Genomic DNA, 19,976 nt, shown 5'->3' with positions numbered 1-19,976 from the left:
TTGAAGTCTTGGATCTTCTTCAGTGAGCACTCCAAGTTACGACTTTGATATGGGGAACCCATGTGAAAGGGTTCACTCCAGATTAGTAAGGAAGCATGAGTTTTTGCCTTGCTTACTGGGTACCCTGCCCCTGTGTATAAATGCTGTTTATTCAGAAATGACCTCAGAACCATAGCCACTGGCCTGTCCTGGCGCCACACCCACCCCTGCCCTCGGGCTGCCCTGCCCTGCACCTGCACTGGGGAAGCTGGGTCTCCCTCTGGGGCAATCACATTCCCAAGCCTCGGCTTGATGAGAGCTGGGAGTGTTTAGTTCCCAGACTTCTGGGTCAAAGACATTCCAGGGAGTTCCAGGAAGGAGGAGATGTCTTTAAACTGCTTCCAGTAGCTCCTGCGGAGCAACCCCAGTGGGGCGAGTCTGTCCCAGGGAAGCCATTAGCCTGCTCCAGTGCCCTGAAAAGGCTGCCCACTGCAGGGAGCAAGGCAGGTGGGAGTGCACTGAGATCATGAGGGTCCTTTCAGGAGAGTCTCAGACTTCCGTCCACGTGAGCCCATCTGTGGCTGGATCTGCCCACGGATGCATGGACCTAGATACGAAGCCCTGGCCAATGCTCTCCCAGCAAACCAAAGGAAGTTTTGGAGAACAACTTGTCATTTACTTTCTCCTCACCAGTTTACCAGTTGCTGTCGACTCTGGCTCACCAGTGTCAAAGTAGGACCACACTCTCGAGAGGGTCTTTGATGGCTGATGCATTAGGCGACCAGGCCATTCTTCCACAGTACCTCTGGGGGGACTCAGAACTCCAAACGTTCAGTCAACAGTGGGGCCATGTTAGCTCTTGGCACCACCCAGGGACTCCACTTTCTCGTGAGGCAGTATAGACGAGTACACATTTTTAAAAGCAAGAAAATACAGAATAAACACAAAGACGAAGATTGCCCATTACCGGCGAACGACTGTTAATATTTTAGTTACTGCCCATCCAGTCCTTCTGCCTCTCTCCCTTGATAAAATGTATACAAAGGAGCCCTGATAGCGTAGTGAGTTATGTGTTGGGCTGCTAACTGCAAGTCAGTGGTTCACACCCACCAGGTGCTCCTTGGGAGAAAGACGAGACTTTCTTCTCCCAGCACGATTGACAGCCACGGAAAACCACAGGAGCAGTTCTTCTCTGTCCTATAAGGTCCACAGGGGCCAGAATCAACTCTCTAGCTTGGTTGGTGTGTGTGTGTGGGGTGCTTATTAGGAGTGTTTTCAGATCGGAAGTGTTTGCCCATGTCATGTAAGTACTATTTGAAAACATAAGTAAGGTCTGCCCAGTGATCGATGGCGTTAGTTCTATAATTATTCATTTAGCCCTTCTCTCGTCTTAAACATAGAGGTTATGTTGCAGGTTTCCTCTTATTAATAGTGTCTGTACAAACACACCCCATCATTTCCTTAGTCAAACAGCGCAATTGCAAACTTCACTCAGAAGGAGGGTCCACCTTGTCTCCTGACAGTTTGTCCCCCAGAAATTGAGGGGGACAGAGAGGAGTTAAGCCTGTGTTCTCCTGAAAGCGGCTCCTGAGGGGGGTCTCTGTTTGCTGAAAGCCAACTGCCGTCTCAGGCTGACACAGGCATGCTGCTCTCAGGGCTGGCCTGGCCACATCCCGAAGCGGGTAGATTAGTTTGGGCGTCTGCTGTCCCCACCCCAAAGAGAACCCTGCGCCCGCGGTAGCGCTGACGAAAACCACCTCGTGCCTTGTCTCACAGGTGCAGTGGCCACACACACACACACACACACTCTTTGCAGTTCCATCTGTCCTCAGGAGCCCAAGTGGCACAGTGGGCTACAAACCAAAAGGTCAGCAGTTTGAACCCAGCAACTTGCCCTTGTGAGAAAATGCAGCAGTCTGGTTCCGTGAAGCTTCCCATGTTGGCGACCCCTGGGGCAGCTCTTCCCTGAGCTGTAGGATCACTGTGAGTCTGAATGGACACAAAACACGGCAGCATCTCATCAGCCGGCTCCAAACGTTCCATCCACAGTCTCGTGTGCCTCTTGGACGCGCACAGGGACGCAGTCAGGCCCAGGTGCCCTGGAGGCAGGGATCGCAGAGACCCAGTGAGCAGAGAGGCCACTGCTGCCGAGGGAAAGGCAGCTCAGGCCCCACGTGTGTCTTGGAGGGATGCTCCTTTGAAATGTGACTCTGAGCGGAGAGCAGGGCCCCACGGGAGAGATGAGCTCATTTGTCGTGAGACAATGGCTGGGTACCAGCCACTTGCCGGTCATGCCTGCTCTTTGCTGAGCCTTGGATCTGCTGTCGGTATGGGAACGCGGGGATGGGGAGACCAGAGGCTGCGCGCGCACACACATACACACACACCCCACACACACACCTCAAGCATGTTCTGACTGCCCTGTCTCTTGGCTCTGCAGTCTGATGGCACCATCCTGGCAATTGCCCTGCTGATCCTGTTCTTGCTGCTGGCCCTGGCTCTCCTCTGGTGGTTCTGGCCCCTCTGCTGCACCGTGGTAAGTGACCCGCACTCTCCCTCATCGCCTCAGGCCTGGGGGTGGGCATGGGGAAGGATGGCATAAAGTTAACGGGACGTTGGCAGGGGCAAGGTACAAAAAAGTGTTATCGATGTGCCAGACCAATCTTGCACCTTCGTATGCAATGAATCCAGAGTTGGGATAAGTGAGCCCGGATGGCCAGAACCATGATGCCTGAGGTGTCAATAGGAGCCAGGCAGTGAGGTCACCCGTAGGTCCATCCTTTGGGTTGGGCAGCCGGGGTGCCACTCTAGGCCTGGAGCTTCGGGAGGAGACAGGCATCGTACACTGCCCGTGGTACGTGCTATTGGACATGTTAATGCCCAAGTTGCTGAGTTGTCCCATCAGATCCCTTCCTGGGAACCCCCTAGTTGCTAAGCAACAAGACTGCCCATCCAAGAGCGTGCCTTGGGCATCTTATTGGATTCATCTTCGCCAACATTTATAGGCGACACCTGCTTAGACCTCACCCGAGGCTGAGCACTGCAGCTACAAGATCAGTAAGAACCAGCTTCTTCCCTCTCACTGCCATCTGGCAGCATCACTTAGCTCTGGCCAGTGTGTCCCCAAACAGCTCAGAGCCTGGAATCACTCCCCTGTTCACCTTGTCCAACTGGCATGTGTCTGCTTGTCAGTTCCTGTTCCGGGGCCCCTAGACTTGGGAAAGCACCACGTCGCAGCCACGTAGAGAAACCAGCCGTTCACTCCAGCACCTGCAGAAATGCCTTGATGCAGGCTGAGAGCATGTGCTGTGATACCCAGCGTGTGGCCTCTTTCACAGCCCGTATCCCTGTTAGCCTGCAGAGGGCCCAGCAGCCGCTCCAGCACAGGGTCCCTTTGTCACTTTGCCTCTGAATCCCCAGTGCTTGACACACAGGCAAGAGGACACACGTGTGGGTCCGGAACTGAGCCGAACAAAGACTGAAGATGTACAGAGCACTAATCTTGGAAAGGAAGGGGAAATAACTTGAAGCAACCTTTGAAAGAGGCAGCAAATGAAAGTCGTGGAACGCGGCTAGGGTGTGGGCCCATGTGGCAGGGACTTGTGAGGGAGGCTCTTGCACCGACAGGAGCCTCTGGTTGTTGAGGGGAAAGGATGACTTACAGCGAGCACCGACGTGTGCGTGTACGTGTGTGTGCAAAGGCACCAGGTCAGCTAGCGCTGTCCAGACTGGACTGATTTCAGGACGATCTTAAACAGAGTCTTACCACAGCAGCCGCGAGAGCTGTGTTGTTTTAAACACTTAAAACGACAGTGTCGTTATTTTATGTCGAGGGCAAAAAAATAAAAATCCCATGAGTCAGCCAAAGGGCTTTCTTTGGTGATTCAAAGTAAGCACATGTTCAAGTCCAGAACTCTGACAGGAAAAAAAAATTAAAAAGGCTGACTGCGGGCTCTCAAAGAACAGGGTGGGGTGGGGCGGTGGCAGCAGGCCATGAAAGCGAGGCATGGAGACACAGATTGTTTATGTAGACAGATGCACGCAGTAGGGGGCTTCAAGAACGTGGTGGCAACATTCCATTATGTGTTCCTTCTATGTTCCACAAACGTGTTGACGCCCCCGCACATGCGTGTGTCCCTGTCTATATTTAGAGAGAGCACGGACATGCATGCTTCAAACAGCATCTAATACATAGAAGCACAGTGTGTGATGATTATCAAAAGCATTTTACTAGTAAGATCTATTGCTGTTCTGTGTTGATGGGAGACATTTCTCAAAATAAGCCTCTCTTCTCTTGAAACATCCCCCAACGTCGACTGTTTTACAGAATTCCAAATACATTCAATGCAGATGTTTACCTGGTTACGCACATCTGGCTTTGGAAGGCAGCCAGCATGTCTTCGTGCCGTTATCTGATTTTGTTGGGCCCAAGGATGTCTTTTCAAGGGACGTCTTGGAGACCCTGTTTATGCTGTCGGTAAACACGGCCCCCATGCCCTCTTTCTGAAAGCTGGCTTGGGCTCTGGTGCTTGGTGCGCCCCCCAGGCTCCCACCCCCTAGACACTGCTTGTTGACTGCTCGCTGCCTTGATTGAGTGACGGCTGCTCGCAGGGTAAGGGAGCCCGTTGAGAGGGTGCAGACAAAAAAGATTGCTCCCTGTTCAGGACCTGCCTCCCCTGAACACAGTTCCCTGACTAGCAGATGACATCCTGATGAAGGTCAGGCTCCGAACCTTCCTGAGTCACCCCTGGCCCAGACCTTGACCCTGCCCCTGACAAGTGTGGGAATGACCCTCTGACCTGGCAGTGGAGCTGAGCCCGAGGATGAGGAAAGGCTAGGAAGCAGAAGCAACTGCTGAATGTGGAGCAATGGAGCTTTGTCTTGGCTGTGTCCCTGCCTGCCTCTTCTGCAACCCTCCGCTCACTCCAGGGATGATGTAGACAACACTCAAGAATCTGCAAGCCCGCCCCACCCCACCCCCAAAGGGCAGTCGTGGCTCAGTACTAGAGTGTCCCCCATCCGGGCAATGAGTCAGCGTCTTCCGGATGACCGTGAGTTTGCTGTGGGAAGTTCTGGCTCGATTGCAGGCTGGTGCCGCCTCATGCCTGTATGTCGTCGTGGTGATACCGGTCAGGTTTCTGCAGAGCTTCCAGACTAAGACGGACTAGACAGAGAGGCCTGGTGATCCACTTCGGGAAATCGGCCAGTGAGAACTCTTTGGATCACAACGGTTCCAACCGCAACCCCTGTCTCGGGATGGTGCAGGATTGGGCAGGATTTTTTTTTCCACTTTGAATGGGGTCTCCATGAGGTAGGGACTGGCTTGGTGGCCAGTAAAAACTGCAGAAACCTTTTTGTTGCTGCTGAGCGTGAGTCATTCACAGAATCCCGGAGGATGACCTGGGAAGAGGCTCAGTCGGCAGTCTGTTCACCGGCAGATCACTGGGAGATGTCACCACGAGGAAAGGAAACCACCTCTGGCTAAAGTGACCAGCCACTGCGCACTGCATTCTGCCTTTCCTTAAAGCCCACTGCCCCCCGGGTGTCTCTGGGCTTCCTCCGGGCTGGCATGGCAGAGCATCATCCTCAGAAAGTGACTGGTGGAGAGAAAGACTCCCAGAAGCCGGATCAGAACCCTTCACAGCTTGGCCCTCATTATCCAAGAGCGCCTTTGGCTTCTAAGCATCTCTCATTGGTTCGCTAGCCCACAGAACACTCAAACTGACAGGGAGTGAAACCACCTTGACCTCCAGCATTTCCCCACTGTACCAGGGACCCAGGGGTGTTGGCATTATTGTTTTATCTCATAACTTACATCCACTCATATGCTACAGCCAGGGTTTTCTATGATCAAATATTACATAGCAAAGGACATCTTTGTTTGTTTTGTGAAAGTCGCAAGGAAAAGATCTTGTAGTTGTATTCTTCTAAAATCCAACAAAAGATTCCACAGGACATAGGCCAAACTCAATTGTTCTGTTTCTGTTCAAGCAACAGCAAATATTTTTAATCCACTTTGCTGCGAGAGGATGGTGTGCACGCATTCATAATTTCTCCCGATATAAACAAAATTCTGTCTCCATTTTGGTTTTGATTGATTGCCTTGTAAGCATCTTCTAGGCAGTTCTTAGGGAATTGTGTGAAGGAATGTGCTTAATTCCCTTCATTGGATTCCCAAAATGGGTCAGCCAATAGCCCCCCTCTCCAGTGACAGAGTACAAGGGACAACTGTCCACCCAGAACCCGATAGGTTCACGTTGAAATCAACATAAAGTTTCAAATCATCTTCTCAGCACCTTTAAACACACCATTTCATTTGTAAGGCCACACCACCAGGCCTGCCATCGCCAAAGGGATTTGTTGACAGTCTGTTTAATAAATCCATGACTAATCCTGGCAGCTCTTTCTCCAAGCATCTTGGGATGAGACCGGTCCTGCTTTCTTGATGGCTTTCCATCCTCCACCCATTCCCAACTGGACCCATCTCTTGCTGCGGTTTATGGGATGGTTCCTCACTAGCACACACGGCCTGGCCTGGCCTCGGCAGTTTTGGCCCCCCTGCACCACATGCCCGGTCTGTTCTCATCGGCCTGTGAGATGACGTCACTGCACGCCTGCGGACCCACCCACCCCGATGCCTGCTGGGCGTCATGGAAAAAAATGGGCTGTCAAGAATGAAGACCGGATTTCAACACCGGATTGTCCCCTCTCAGTGAGCAAATCTAACCTTAATTTCCCTACCAAAAAAAAAAGAACTAGAAAAGTGGAACCAAATTATCGGTGAGATCGCTTCACAGTTTTACATACACACTTGCATACTCAGCTGCCTGCGAGCTTCCCCTGGTCTGTAGGTCTCAAACCTGCTCCCGCAGCAAAACCGCCTGAGGAGTTAACGATGCAGCTTGTTGGGGAGAGCATTTCCAACCCTTGTCTACCAAACCATCGGAGCCTACAGAAAAACAAATAAGTACACTGCAATGCAAGGGGGAATGTAGACACGAGGTTAAACGAAGTTGAATAAATGTTTTCCCGCAGGACTTCTCCGAGCCTTTAATAGGATAATTTGCTATATGTATCTTCTAAAGGCTGGACGATCACTCTGCCCATAACCAGGCAGTGGACAGGGGCTCCCTTCTCCCAAACCTCAGAGAAGCCAACTGTCTGCATTCCTTCTCCCATCTCACTTCGTTGAGTTTTGCAGGGACACTGATACATCGTCTAACTGAGGATGTACCCAGCCATTCTCTGAAATGACCCGGTGGATTCGTGTCCTAATGCTGCTATAACAAACCATCAGAAATTGGGTACCTGGCGAGAATAGAAATGCATGTAGCCTCATGGTTCTGGAGGCTAGCAGTCAAAGTCAGTGTGACCATTGGGCGGGGTTCTCTCTGGAGGCGCTAGGGAGAGAGCCTTTGTTGTCTCCCCAAGCAGCCGCCGGCCCTAGCTGTTCCTTGGCTCTCTGTTGCTTTTTCACACGCCATCCTTCCTCTGTGCCTGTCCTCCCCTTTTATAAGGTCACGACCCAGATAAGTCGAAGGCCCAGCCTACTCCAGTAGGACTTCCTCTTTAGGGAACCAAAGCCATCTTCAAGCATGGTCACATTATTAGGTCCTAGAGGTTAGCACTTCCCCCTATCTTGTGAGAGGACACATTCCGATCCACGACACTATATAAGTCACCTTCAGCCTTATCAACGAATGTTAGACTTCCTGCCACGACTCCCATTCTAGTCCCTAAGGAAGCTGGCCTTTTAAATGGTCCACCTCTTAAGGGCAGGGAGACCAAAGGCCAAAAATTAGCTGCCATTTGAGTTCCAAATGGGAAAAATAAAAGCAGTGCTCGGCTCATTTCTTGGACAATTTATTGTACTCCCTTCTAGGTCAACACCCTTGGCAGTCACCTATGGTGATGTTTTACAGATCAGATTACTGGGCCCAAGAGTATTTGGCCAGTATTAACCTGCCTCAATCAGCTGAGAGAGTCCTGTTAAACTTTATACAATTTGTATAGCAGAGAGTTTCATTAGCTAGCAACTCATCCTTGCTGGAAAAGTTCCATATCAAGTTGCCAAGTTTTCTTAGCTCATTTGATTTTTTTAAAAGAACATTATATAAAAGGTTGGGTATCAGCGTGGAAGCCTATAAGGTAAGAGTCGAGGTAAGCAGCCCCGTTACCCATGGCATTAAAACCCTGGTGTGGTGGCTTTTCAAATCTAGGTGAGAATGTCTCCCATCCACCGCTCTGTTCTCCTGGATCCTCCTCACACAGCACCATGAGGATGGTAACTGAATTAACTTTAGAAGACAGGCCCACATGTCTTACGCTATACCATGCTCTAAACCAAAGGCCTATCACCTGGCTCACCATTTGTCGTGCTATGGTGGCTTTTGTGCTGCTATAATGCTGCAAATGATCTCACTGGTATCTTCAAGCCAGACTAAGAACAGACGAGGAGGAAAGAGCAGGCTGCCCACTTCAGAGGAATGAGCCATGACATCCGCCTGCCTAGGAGCAGCACAGTGTCAGCTGTAGCACCAGAAGGTGAGCGCCCCTTGGGTGGAAGGCACTCAAAATAGGATTGAGGAAGAGCTACCATCTCATACAAAGTCGACCATCATGATCTTGATGGAAGAAAGCCTGCAAGAGTCAGCCTTCAGGGGCTTCATTTGCTGATGGGTACAATTCGGAATGAGGGGGAAACAGCTGCAGACATCTACTAATAATTAGAACTGTGAGTATGAAGGGTGAGTCTAGGAAAGCTGCAAGTCATCAACTATGAAAGCTGGCTTTAGTTAAAGATTTATACCCTAGGCCTTAGTGAATTTAAATAGACTGTCACTGGCCATTTTGAATCACACGTAATTGGCAGAATACCAATGGAACTGTTTCAACAAGCTGATGAAACACTGGAAGCACTCACTCACTCACCTGTGCTAAGAAATTTGGAAGACAGCTACCTGGCCAACTGACTGGAAGAGATCCATATTGGTATCCATTCCAAAGAAAGGTGACCCAACAGAATGCGCAAATTATAGAATAATATGCGTCATTTCACATGCAAGTAAAATTTTGCTGAAGATCATCCAGCAATGGCTGCAGCAGTACATTGACAGGGAGCTGCCAGACATTTAGGCTAGATTCAGAAGAGGATGTGGAACAGGGGTTATCGTTGCTGATGTCAGATGGATCTTGGTTGAAAGTAGAGAATAAGCAGAAAGATAGGTGCTTGTGTTTCATTGACTATGCGAAGGCATTCGACTGTGTGAAACATGACAAACTATGAATAGCCTTGAGAATGATGAGAATCCCATAACACTTAATTGTGCTCATGCAGAACGTGTACATAGATCAAGAGACAGTTGTGCGAACAGATTAAGGGAATACTACATGGTTTAAAATCAAGAAAGATATGTGTCAGGGTTCAATCCTCTCACCATACTTATTCAATCTGTGTGCTGAGCAAATGATCAGAGAAGCTGGACTGTATGAAGAAGAATGCATCCTTCAGACAGGATTGAAGGAAGGCTTATAAACAACCCACTATGTGCGTGCGTTACAGTCGTGCTTGCTCAAGGTGAGGAGGCCAGGAAGCACTTGCTGGTGAAGATCAAGAATTGCAGCCTTCAGTAAGAAGTATCACTCAATGTAAAGAAAACCAAAACAATCATGGTAAGTGGAAAAAGATTGAAGTGTCCAGGAGTTCACTGCCCTTGGATCCATAATCAATGTTCAGTGAAGCAGCAGTCAAGAGATCAAATGACTCATTGCATTGGGGAAATCTGCTGCACAAGACCTCTTTAAGGTGTTGAAAAGCAAAGATGTTATTTTGAGGACTAAGGCCCAACTGCTCCAAGTCATGGTATTTTTAATTGCCTCGTATGCATGTGAAAGTTGGATATTGAATAAGGACGACCAAAGAAGAATAGGTGTGGCTGAATGATAGTGCTAGCAAAGAATCTCCAAAATACCATGAGCTGCCAAGAGAATACACGGTCTTGTAAGGAGTACAGCCAAAGTAGTCCTTAGAAGCGAGGATGGTGATGCTTAGTCTCGGGTGCTGTGGACATGTCATCAGAAGAGACCAGCCCCTGGAAAAGGACTTCGTGCTCGCTAAAGAAGAGGGGGGCAGTGAGAAAAAAAAGGAAGACCCTCGGCAGAATGGATTGACATGGTGGCTGCAATAATAGGCTTAACTAGAAGAACACTGGTGAGGGTGGTATAGGGCTGGGCAGTGTTTCTTTCTGTTGTGCATAGGATGGCTACTGGGCTCTTCCATCTTGGGATTGCCTGAACTTTGGCTGTTTTTCCAAGTCAATGATCAGATTAAAAACTCAGGTGTACTCTGAAAATTCACGGATGGGGATGACATTTAGAAGTAAGCCACCAGAAATACTCAAAGATGGTCTTCTTCCATAATTGCCAATAACCTGGAACAACTACACATTCAGCGTGGAATCCTCACTTGGCTGTCAACTAGAGAAGACCCCAAACTCAGGAGATGCCTGTGTTAGTTCCTAAAACCGAGTTCCCTGGCTTTTTTGAGATCTTGAAAGCTCAAGCACCTTTTCTTCGTAGTCTCTTTATGCCTACAGCACGAGGGGGCATCCCCCAAAATGGGAAAAGGTCCAGTAGGCAGAACTTTTGTAGTATGCATTTTTCCCACTAGGCGAGCATCCAGCCACTCGCTTGCTCTGAGTTAGTGCATCCAGTGGCATACGTCCATTTCTCTGAAAACGTGAAGTGTGCTCCTAAAAATATCACCACGGATACAGACATAGCATGAAAATACGAGAACCGGTGGGGAAATAGTGCAAAAGCAGAACACGCAAAACGACTGTGAGTACAGGAAACGATATGCTAAAAGAAATACACTGGAGGTTAAAAACAACCCCACCGTTCTGTGTATTAAATTGTACTGGAGAAACACACCGTATACAGGGATAGTGCTTGACCTCGGTGTGTTCCTGGAATGGACGTGAAGATGAGACCGCTTGGAGCTGCACAGAGGCGAAGGCAGGCAGGCCGTTCTTGGGAGCAGTCTCACAACACAGAGGTGGATATCTGTGATTCATCGTCTCGTTATTCTTTGTCTGCACTGGTTTAAAATAGTTCAGCTTTGGTTGTTCTGCTAAGTTTCCCCTGTTATAAAAACTGTATAAAAAGATGTCTGTGTGGTTCCCCGGAAGTCCAAATGCCATGCAAGTGCTAGTGGGTTGTTCTCAACATTGCAGTCCTCTCTTCAGTCCAGGGCCCAAGCTGCTAATCCCTCTTAAAGAAAGCAGGGAAATGCCCACTCCTTTGAGAATTCTTTTTCTCCCTAAGGTCTTTGCATTTCACTCGGGAGACTGTGAGTCCTTCACTCAGAGGGTTGGCAGGGCCACACACTCTCTCCACTGGCTCCTCCCAGCTTCCCGTAGCCGCTTGACTTCCAGCCACAACATAACCCTGGTCTGTCTCAGTGTCATCACATGCGTGCCTTCCTCCCCTTTGTGCCTTCCTTTGTCGCTTCCCTGTATCACACTGGTTCTCAACCTGTGGGTCATGACCCCCTTGGGGGTCGAAGGACCCTTTCACAGGTTGAGAACCCCTGCTTTAGACCCTTTGTTCTCGCGCTCCGCACCTTCTCTCATCTCTTCCCCACATCAGCCTGTCTCCTTTCATTCGAGGCCTGCATTCTGACGGGCAGATGTACACTCGGGCTCTGTGAGTTGCTCGTATGCTAAGTGACCAGATTTAAAGCGGGACACCATTGACCAGGGGCGGGGGCAGTTTCTTGATTAAAAATTTGGTCTCTATGGACCAAATAGACCGTTCCCTAGCTTGTCGTGCATTCTTTCCAAAAATCGGGACTTTTTTAAAACACCAAAAAGCGGGACTGTCCCGCCAAAAGCAGGACGTCTGGTCACCTTCTCGTATGCAGAAAACACACGGCTCTGCAGCTCAGTACACACTTGTACCGCTTGTGGGTAATCCCGAGCGAGAGAGAAGCTGAGAGGAGCATGTCCCACTTACACGGTGTCACCCAGTGATGCGCCATCTCATGTTTAGATGAACATGCGTGCACAGAACAGGGTGGTATGGTCTTGTTTACCTACCATGTGTGAACAGACTCACACATTACATACATGGGCTGAGACAAAAGGAATATATACATAGATATATATACATATATGTTTCAAATTTTGAGGGAACCTTAGCAATTCCATTTAAGACATAAAGCTGGAAGGTGGAATCATGAACCACGGGGGGCGGGGGGAGTAATTGCCTTGGAGGCTGGGACTAGGGGAGAGGATAGAATAGGGTTTGGGGGTTTCCAATAAAGTACTTAAGTCATTCACAATAAGTCCCACCTATGGCTCAGTTGAGATCCTAGGACGCAGCCAAGCGTCACAAGCTACTCTTGGCCATTAGAGGCTGTATTAGTCTCCTAGGGCTGCCATGACAAATGACCACAACAGAAATTGTCTCTCTGAAGGGCATATTGGAGGGGCAGGAAAGTTTAGGATGATCCGAAATACTCCCTTTACCTTTATCGTCAGAAGAATCTGCACGCCTCCCTTCTATAAGTAGCATGATGACGGATGCCCTGTAGAGATCTCAAGATAAACACTGAATGGCAGGCTGAGAAAAAAAAAGCTGACCAAATATACCTCGGACTTCCAGAGGCTCAGGAGAGTCAAGTGTGGAATAAGGACGCGTAACTGCGTTTCGGTGTGGCAACTGCCAATGCTGCAGTCAAAAAAGATGTGTGTCGGGGCTCCGAGGGACCCAGGCCATGGCCGCCAGCTCTGCCCCAGAGATGAGCACAAGCACGTGCTGGGGAATGCCTGCAAACAGAGCTAAGAGCTAAGAGTCCCCCTTCCGAAATAATTCTGTATCTTCCACACACGGGGACACAGAGGCGGCAGACTCCGCAGAGCCGTCAGCATCGAGCAGGGTCAGCATACCTCTTAGACTGGCCCAGTTCTGAGGCAGGAACGGGATCGTGTTTCTGTCGGCCAGAAGCAAACCTCAACAGAGCACTCGAAGAAATGCTGACGTGAAACAAAACATGCCCCCCATGTCTCTAAGTGGGGCTCAGCCTGGGTAAAAACAAATACATCCGTGTTCCTCAAAGCGTGGTCTATGGAGGACTGAAAAAGCATAACCAAGATTGGAAACTTGGTTTTGAAAGTGGAAAAACAAATCCTCAGGCCTCCCCCTCCTCCCCCCAGAGGTCCTACTAATGAGAAACTCCGAGGAAAGCCCAGAAAAGTGCGTTTTAAGAAGGCTTCCCCAAGTGATCCTTATCTTTGATCAAAGTTCCAACCCACTGAGATCATTGAGATTACAAGGACACGTTTTGCCTGTAGAGTCGCTCTCTTGGACTCTGTTTGGACGGCAGAGGAAGTGCGTCGCGGAAGTGTCTCCTTTGGAAGGAGAGCTTTCGGCCTGCCACGGAGAGGGGCTTGCAGGAGATGCCCCTGTGACGTCCACTCAAAGGGGTATTAAGACACTAAATGCAATTTAAGAAAAAAGAAGGTCCAAAGAGAGGTCCTCGGTCTCGTCCCACTCATGGCTGAAAGCCAACATCTGTCCACCACGAGTTGGCACCACTTAGCCTCGGTCCCTTTCCTGCCACGCAGTGACAGTCCACGTGACCCACCACACCAGCAGGGCTGTGGCAAGGGTCCGAAAGGACACATCCAAAGCAAAACTTGAATTCTGCCGGAGCCAGAAAACAAGCAACATCAGCTCACCTGGTGCTGGGTTTTACATTGACATTGTATCAATTGAGAGAGCTTTCCAGAAAGCCGTAACACCAGGATACCTCCGTTTCCCAGGAGGCATGGGCATAGGTGATCTTTCTACCAGGCTAACTGTATTTCCAACGCTGCCATCATGACCATTTCTGACAGCTAAACTAAGGAGCACACAGTAAAAACCTTAGCTTCTTTGGTAAACGGAGACATTGTCGGTGAGATTGGAATGTGATGAGATTCTATCTGGTCTCATATGTCTTCCCTTTATCCGCACAATCATTTCTGGCCAGTCTGGCCCCAGCCCAGTGCGTGCCTGAACGGAGAGTGGGTAAAATCAAGATAAAGTCCTTGAGAAGCAGTGGAGAGGAGATGCATTTCACTCCATGAAAATAGTCTCAAAGACACACTAATTCTTTGCTCATTCAATTCATCTCTCATGTTTCTAGTTTGTTTTCCCTCACCAGGTCAACCATTGGTACAAAAGGGCCCTGAAACAGCTATCCCAAAAAAGCTAATGGTCACTTTCTTCCCATCCAGAATGGGCTATCTAATGTTGGTGCTAATTAGGGAAGTAGCCGTGGCCTCTGAGTAGAGATATGAACGATGTCCCAGAAATAATCCAGGTACTGGTCTTCAGTTCTATCATGGTATGCGCCTAACTATGTTGATTGAGGAATTTTCCTTTTAAGTATTTTATCAAGAGTATCTTCAACCTTAAAACCCAAACCCACTGACATCGAGTCAATTCCAACTCACAGCCACTCTGACATGGTTCCTAAGGCTGTAAAGCTCTATGGAAACAGATAGCCTCAACTGTCTCCCAAAGAGCCACCCGTGGGTTTGAACCTCTGACCTTGTTAGCAATACAAAGCTTACTTGACAGATTTGTCTCCAGCGGTTCTGTGGAGTAAACACACTGCAAGGTTTGTTTTCCAAACCACCAGCTGCTCTGCCGGAGAAAGATGAGCTTGTTTGCTCCCCAGAAGATTTAGAGCCTCAGAGACTGTATCGCTGAGAGTCGGAATTCATTCCGTGGCAGTGTTTGTCATGAAGAAGGAGAGTTTCTGGGGGTGGTCCAAATCATGAATGCACTCAACTGCTAATCAAAAAGTTGGAGGTTCAAGCCACCCCAAGTCACTTTGAGAGAAGGGTCTAGCAATCTGAAGCATCAGCCACCGACCACCCTCAGGAGCACAGTTCTCTCAGACAACTCTGGGGCCACCAAGAGTCAGCAGCCATGGCAACTGGAGACTGCGGAAGGAGCTGAAAATCCAACACATCCTAGAGGAATCTCCCACAACCTCCCAAGCCAAGCCTAAGTGTGTCCAGGCTCAGCTGCTCCCAAGGCGCATTTTAGGTGGGAAGAAAGACTTCCTAGGTATCCTAGTTGGAAGCAGGAACTAGGCGATGCACTTTCTCGATCCTACTGTGAGAACTCATAAAGGCGGCCTTGTTCCGTCTGTGAGGTCGAAAACAGGCTGCCCAGAGATGTGTGTACTGGGGATCTGTCCAGGCCTGGGTGTTCACTCGTGAGTGTGCAGAGCAGGGAGGAGACAGAGCGTTTAGACAGAAGAACTATCCACTAGGAAGCCGCGGGGAAGGTTGGAAGCCGCTGGCAGGTGGCCAAAGGGTAGAGTGCACAAAGTGGACAAAGCGTGAGGTCGGGAGGCCAGCCTTGGCAGGGCTTGTCAGTGGAGGACCGTGTCTTTTATTCTAAGAGGCATGTGAATCCCAGAGCCGGTTGGAAGTCAGAGGCAACCTGTCGAGATTTGTATTTTGAAGGTCGCTCTCTTGGCAGCGAGGTGGTGGTGGTGCTACAAGCTTAAGAGCCATGCCGGCGGTTCCCTGTGCTGCCCTTCCAGCCAGCAGGGCCTTGCCTCCTCAAAGGGGTGGGGGTGGGGCTTGTGGGCGGGTCCCTGTGCTCAGAGGGCACCTTTGGCTGTCCTCTTGGACATGCAGCTTCACTGCTTGAAGGGTCTGGAGCCTGCTTTGAAAAGCTCCCCTGCCATCCACTGGGCGAGCCGCTCGCTCCCTGCCTGCAGGGCAAGGGTGGTGGTGGATGACTTGAAGACTTCCTCTTTCCCGCCAAACACAACCAGACACCCAACAACCAACGGGCCACACGGGGTGCCAGGTTATGGTCTACCAGAAAATGCTCGTGTTTTTTCAGCAGTGTAAAGAAAACCCACTGCCATCGATAGAGTTGATTCCAACGCAGGATGACCCAACAGGACAGAGTAGACCTGGCCCCGTGGTGTTTCCAAGGCTGAGCGGCTGATGGATGCAAGTCGCTGACCTTTCCGTTAGCAGCCAACTACTTCCGCACTGCACCCCCCAGGGAGCTTTCGGTGCCCAGTTGACAGCGTCCCCGTGTAGAACCCGGATGACAGATGAGATCACCTCCCTCACACGCACAGTCAGTAAACCATGCATTTTGGTGTGGCCCGTTGGGTGCTCCCCAGCTCTGGCACATTGCTCAATTAATGAAATCAATGACTGACCGGTTCGGGTGGCTGTGATGAAGGCTTTGGGGAAGCCCTTCCTGGCCAAGGCACCTCTTTATCAGTGGCCAACTGATAAACGCCACTGACTGCCCTGGAGCCCTCAGCCACTCCCAGGCCCTCTGCCCACCACAGGATGCCCAGTCCCCTAAAGCAGAGCTGCCCTGGCCACCATCTGAACACTTTCCTGATGCCACACTCATTTAGGAAGCTCTGGCTTCCCAACCGCTCAATCCAGAGGCCATCTAGTGCAAGGGTCGGCCAACGGCAGCCCGGGAGCCATACATGGCTCTTTCAGTACATCCTTCATTACTTGTGACTGTGACGTCTAATCGAAAAGTTTTAAAGAGCATTATTCGGATCATGGTGATTTCATTTGCTTTTCAAAATGTATCGATGGCTCCTGAATCATTTTTAAATTGTTAAGAGGGATAGGATTGCCTCTGCCGTCTCAAATGTTTGCCGACCCCGGATCTAGTAGACGGAAGGATTATTAGATCCTTCATTGAAGATTTCACACAGAAGAAAGACAGAGGCGACCAGGATGGGCAAGGGGAGTCGTCATAATATGCATCGTTTATTGAGTATTCACTAGATAGCAAATGCTTTATAAACAGGATTTCTTGTTGCTATTCAGTTCCTCCGGGGTCACTGAACAGATGGGGACACTGGAGCTCAGGGAGATTGGACTCAAAGACTCAACTGTGTCAGTCCGTGGATCACATTGACGCGGCACTTCCTGTTAGCGTGAGAGGAGGCTACTTGCATGGTGAAGACCCAATCCTGGCTCTTCTGCCCTGAGCCTCCTTATGCCCGGGCCTCTTCCCACCAGGCCTTCCAGCCACTTCCTTCCAGGTCCACCCCCTTCTGGGAATCTGCCTGCCACTCAAGATTCTTACCGCTCTCCAAGTGATCCTTATGGATCTTGCTAACATGTAGGTTCTTGGGTCCCTGGTGATGCTGTGGGTTACAAGATTTCAAGATCAGCAGTTCGAACCCACCAGCCCCTCTGCAGGAGAAAGCTGAGGCTTGCTGCTCCGAGACCCAAAGGACCCCGTTTCTGTGCTATAGGGTCACTTTGAGTGAGCATTGACTCCGTAGCAGTGAGTTGGGGTAGAATGCCGATTTTCAGCAGGAGGTCAAAGTCAGAATGAACCAGCTGGACGTCCTGCTTACCTCACATGCTGCCGGCAGCACTTTTGTCAGCATCTGTCCATGTTCCCCAATATCCTGCCCCCACTCCCTCCCTAACCCTGACCTGAGTATGAGGGGGGGAGGTGGCACATTCCAAATCACAGCTCCTCACCGCACCATCCAGTCCCCAGGCATTTCCTGTTTTAAAATCATTAGCTGGCCTCTGGGATGGCGGGAAATGAGCACTGGGCAGTGCAGCTCTCCCTCGAGGTTTGAGTAAGGAAATCTGAGCCAGAGTGGAGTGGGTGAGCAAAAACATCGTCTCAGCCTTTCCAAAGATGTTCCCCAGGCTTCCCCACACAGGCCAGGAAGTGGAGGCAGAAGAGGTGATCCTTGGAAACCCCTGGGGCCCTCGGCCTCTGCCCTTCAGTGCTTGGAACACGAGACTTTTGGGTGACTGGCGACGCTGACCACTGGCTGGCATTCGTGGAACCTCAAAGTGGTGGCCTGCAGTGGTGCTGTGGCTATCCACACAAGAGAGTTGGGAGGTGGGTGACACGAATGGGCCCAGAATCCTTGCTGGGTGCAAGAATAATCCTCCAACCAGAGGAACGGTTTGCTTGGTCGAGAAACCCTGGAGGTGCTGTCTGGGTTTAGCCTGCTAACGATTGCTCCACTGCAGAAGCTGGGGCTAGCTGCCCCAGGAAAGATTTTGTCTCAGAAACCCGGCAAAGGGTGGCTAGGCATAGTCCTCGGGTGTACCTAGTAAACAGAGGGGTAGAAGGGAAGGCTTGATACCAAGTAGGCAGCCCGGCCTGAAGTCAAGCACTCGCTCCCCAGCTGGAAGATGAAGGAATTGGTCCTGTGTGTGCCACCCAAGGCCCCTCTCCATCTGTTCAGCCACTCTTCCACAGCTCCACTCTGACCAGCCTGTCCTAAACATGTAGAGAGGTGATGTCGCGAGATGTGTCATGAGCTGTGTGTTGGCCGGAATGCCTCTCGGTAAAAGGTCTGTGTGTAATGAACTAAAAACCCTGGTAATACGGTGGGCGTGAGGGGGGCAGAGTCCTCCAGGGAACACGGCAAGGGCACAGTCGATAATAACCAAACTGCCTTAGAAGAAGCTAAATCTAATTGAGGACAAGAGCTGTCCCTTGATGAACGGGGGCACGGGGACAAGGTGAGGAGAAGCTGGTGACTGCCACCTCGCCATCCTCCTTCCCTGACCTTCGGTGCGAACCTCATCCTCTCATTGCCCAAGGCCTCTGCCATTCTCTCTGCAGCCTCGAAGATGGGACAGTTGCAAAGGACAGTCATCCTTAGCATTATAGTCATTATAATAAGTCATTATAATAAGTCATCCATTGCTCCTCCTGAGCCAATGCCCTGAAATAAGTCCCTGGTTAACCCCCAAACCTGCTGTTCTGGATGGTGCAGGACCAGGCAGGGGTTCGTTCTGTGGTGCATCGGGTCTCGCTGAGTCAGAACTAACCCAACAGCACCTAACAACACCGATGTGCTGTCAGGAGTTAGTCCGCCTGGAGACCACACCCGCCCTTGACGAGTACCCCCTGGGGGCAGTGATTGGTCAATGGACTGCAAATATCGGGAGCGTGGTCCACCTGTGGCTTCCCTCTGCCCCCAAATGCATTGCCGTCGGGTCGATGCTGTCTCCTGGTGACTGTGTCGGGCAGAGTAGAACAAGGCTGGCAATCTTTATGGAAGAAAGCTGTACAGTGCAGAGGGTAGATTCAAACCACGGACCTTTTGGTTAGCAGCCAACTAAGGGCATTCACCACTGTGCTGCCAGGGTTCCCACCCATCGTTTTCAGTGCCCGTTGACTTCTGTCCAGTAGCAATTTTCTGTTAAAGGTAGAGATGGATGGGTGGGTGGGTGGCTGACGAGACGCACGAAGGACCACGTGAGCCAACGTGTGACCACATTGACAAGAACGCTGGTGGAGTAAGAGCTGAGACGCAACCACGGCGCACTGTCTTCTTGATCCCGAAGGACCGCAGATACCATGGAGATTGGAACCCTCCGCCTGGGCGATGCTCCAACTACCTGAGCCAGTCTGTCTGCCCAGAAAGACACTCCAAGACGTTGCCTGAACCTGCTTTGCTCTAGCACAGTGACTTTGGTGATCAGGGCCCGGAAGGCAGGCCTCTTAGAAAGTAGGGGGCCAGACTTGCACTGATCTCTTCTTCTTTTTTATTTATTTTCAGATCATCAAGGAAGTCCCTCCACCCCCTGCCGAGGAGAGTGAGGTAAGTGACCAGAACGCGATCTGGCCGAGTAGATCAGACAGGAGACCAGGGCAAGGAGCTGGTGAGGGTGGCCCAGACTTTACTCCCTGCAAAGCAGAGCTAAGCAGACCCAGGTCCCCAGTGAGCGTGAAGCCGAGAGGCGGGGAAGTATCTGTTGGAAAGCGGACTGAACAGGCATTGAGCAAAACCGGCTGCCAAAGGCAGAATCGTTTCTGGAGGGTTTTTCTCTCTGTGCACTAAATTCGAGTTGAGATGGAAATTCTGGTATAATTTTTCTAATCGCTGGGATTATGCAGCGGTCCAAGGTACTGCTTTTTCCTCTACAACAAGCGCCCGAAGGTTGTGCGTC

General features: G+C 50.4%; 1 protein-coding gene across 1 annotated transcript in view; it reads left to right on the top strand.

Annotated features, from left to right (window-relative positions):
- Positions 1–19,976, top strand: part of ANTXR1 (ANTXR cell adhesion molecule 1) — a 258,401-nt gene that overhangs the window by 149,334 nt on the left and 89,091 nt on the right. Inside the window, exons 11-12 of the mRNA XM_045294087.1 lie at positions 2,420–2,515; positions 19,586–19,627. Coding sequence (XP_045150022.1) covers positions 2,420–2,515; positions 19,586–19,627 — 138 coding nt within the window. The remainder of the gene's footprint in view (positions 1–2,419; positions 2,516–19,585; positions 19,628–19,976) is intronic.

Source organism: Echinops telfairi, unplaced genomic scaffold (genome assembly GCF_000313985.2).
Source record: "Echinops telfairi isolate 266 unplaced genomic scaffold, ASM31398v2 ScPeMD7_2573;HRSCAF=3158, whole genome shotgun sequence".
Classification (NCBI taxonomy): Eukaryota; Metazoa; Chordata; class Mammalia; order Afrosoricida; family Tenrecidae; genus Echinops; species Echinops telfairi.
This window is presented reverse-complemented; position numbering and strand designations above follow the sequence as displayed.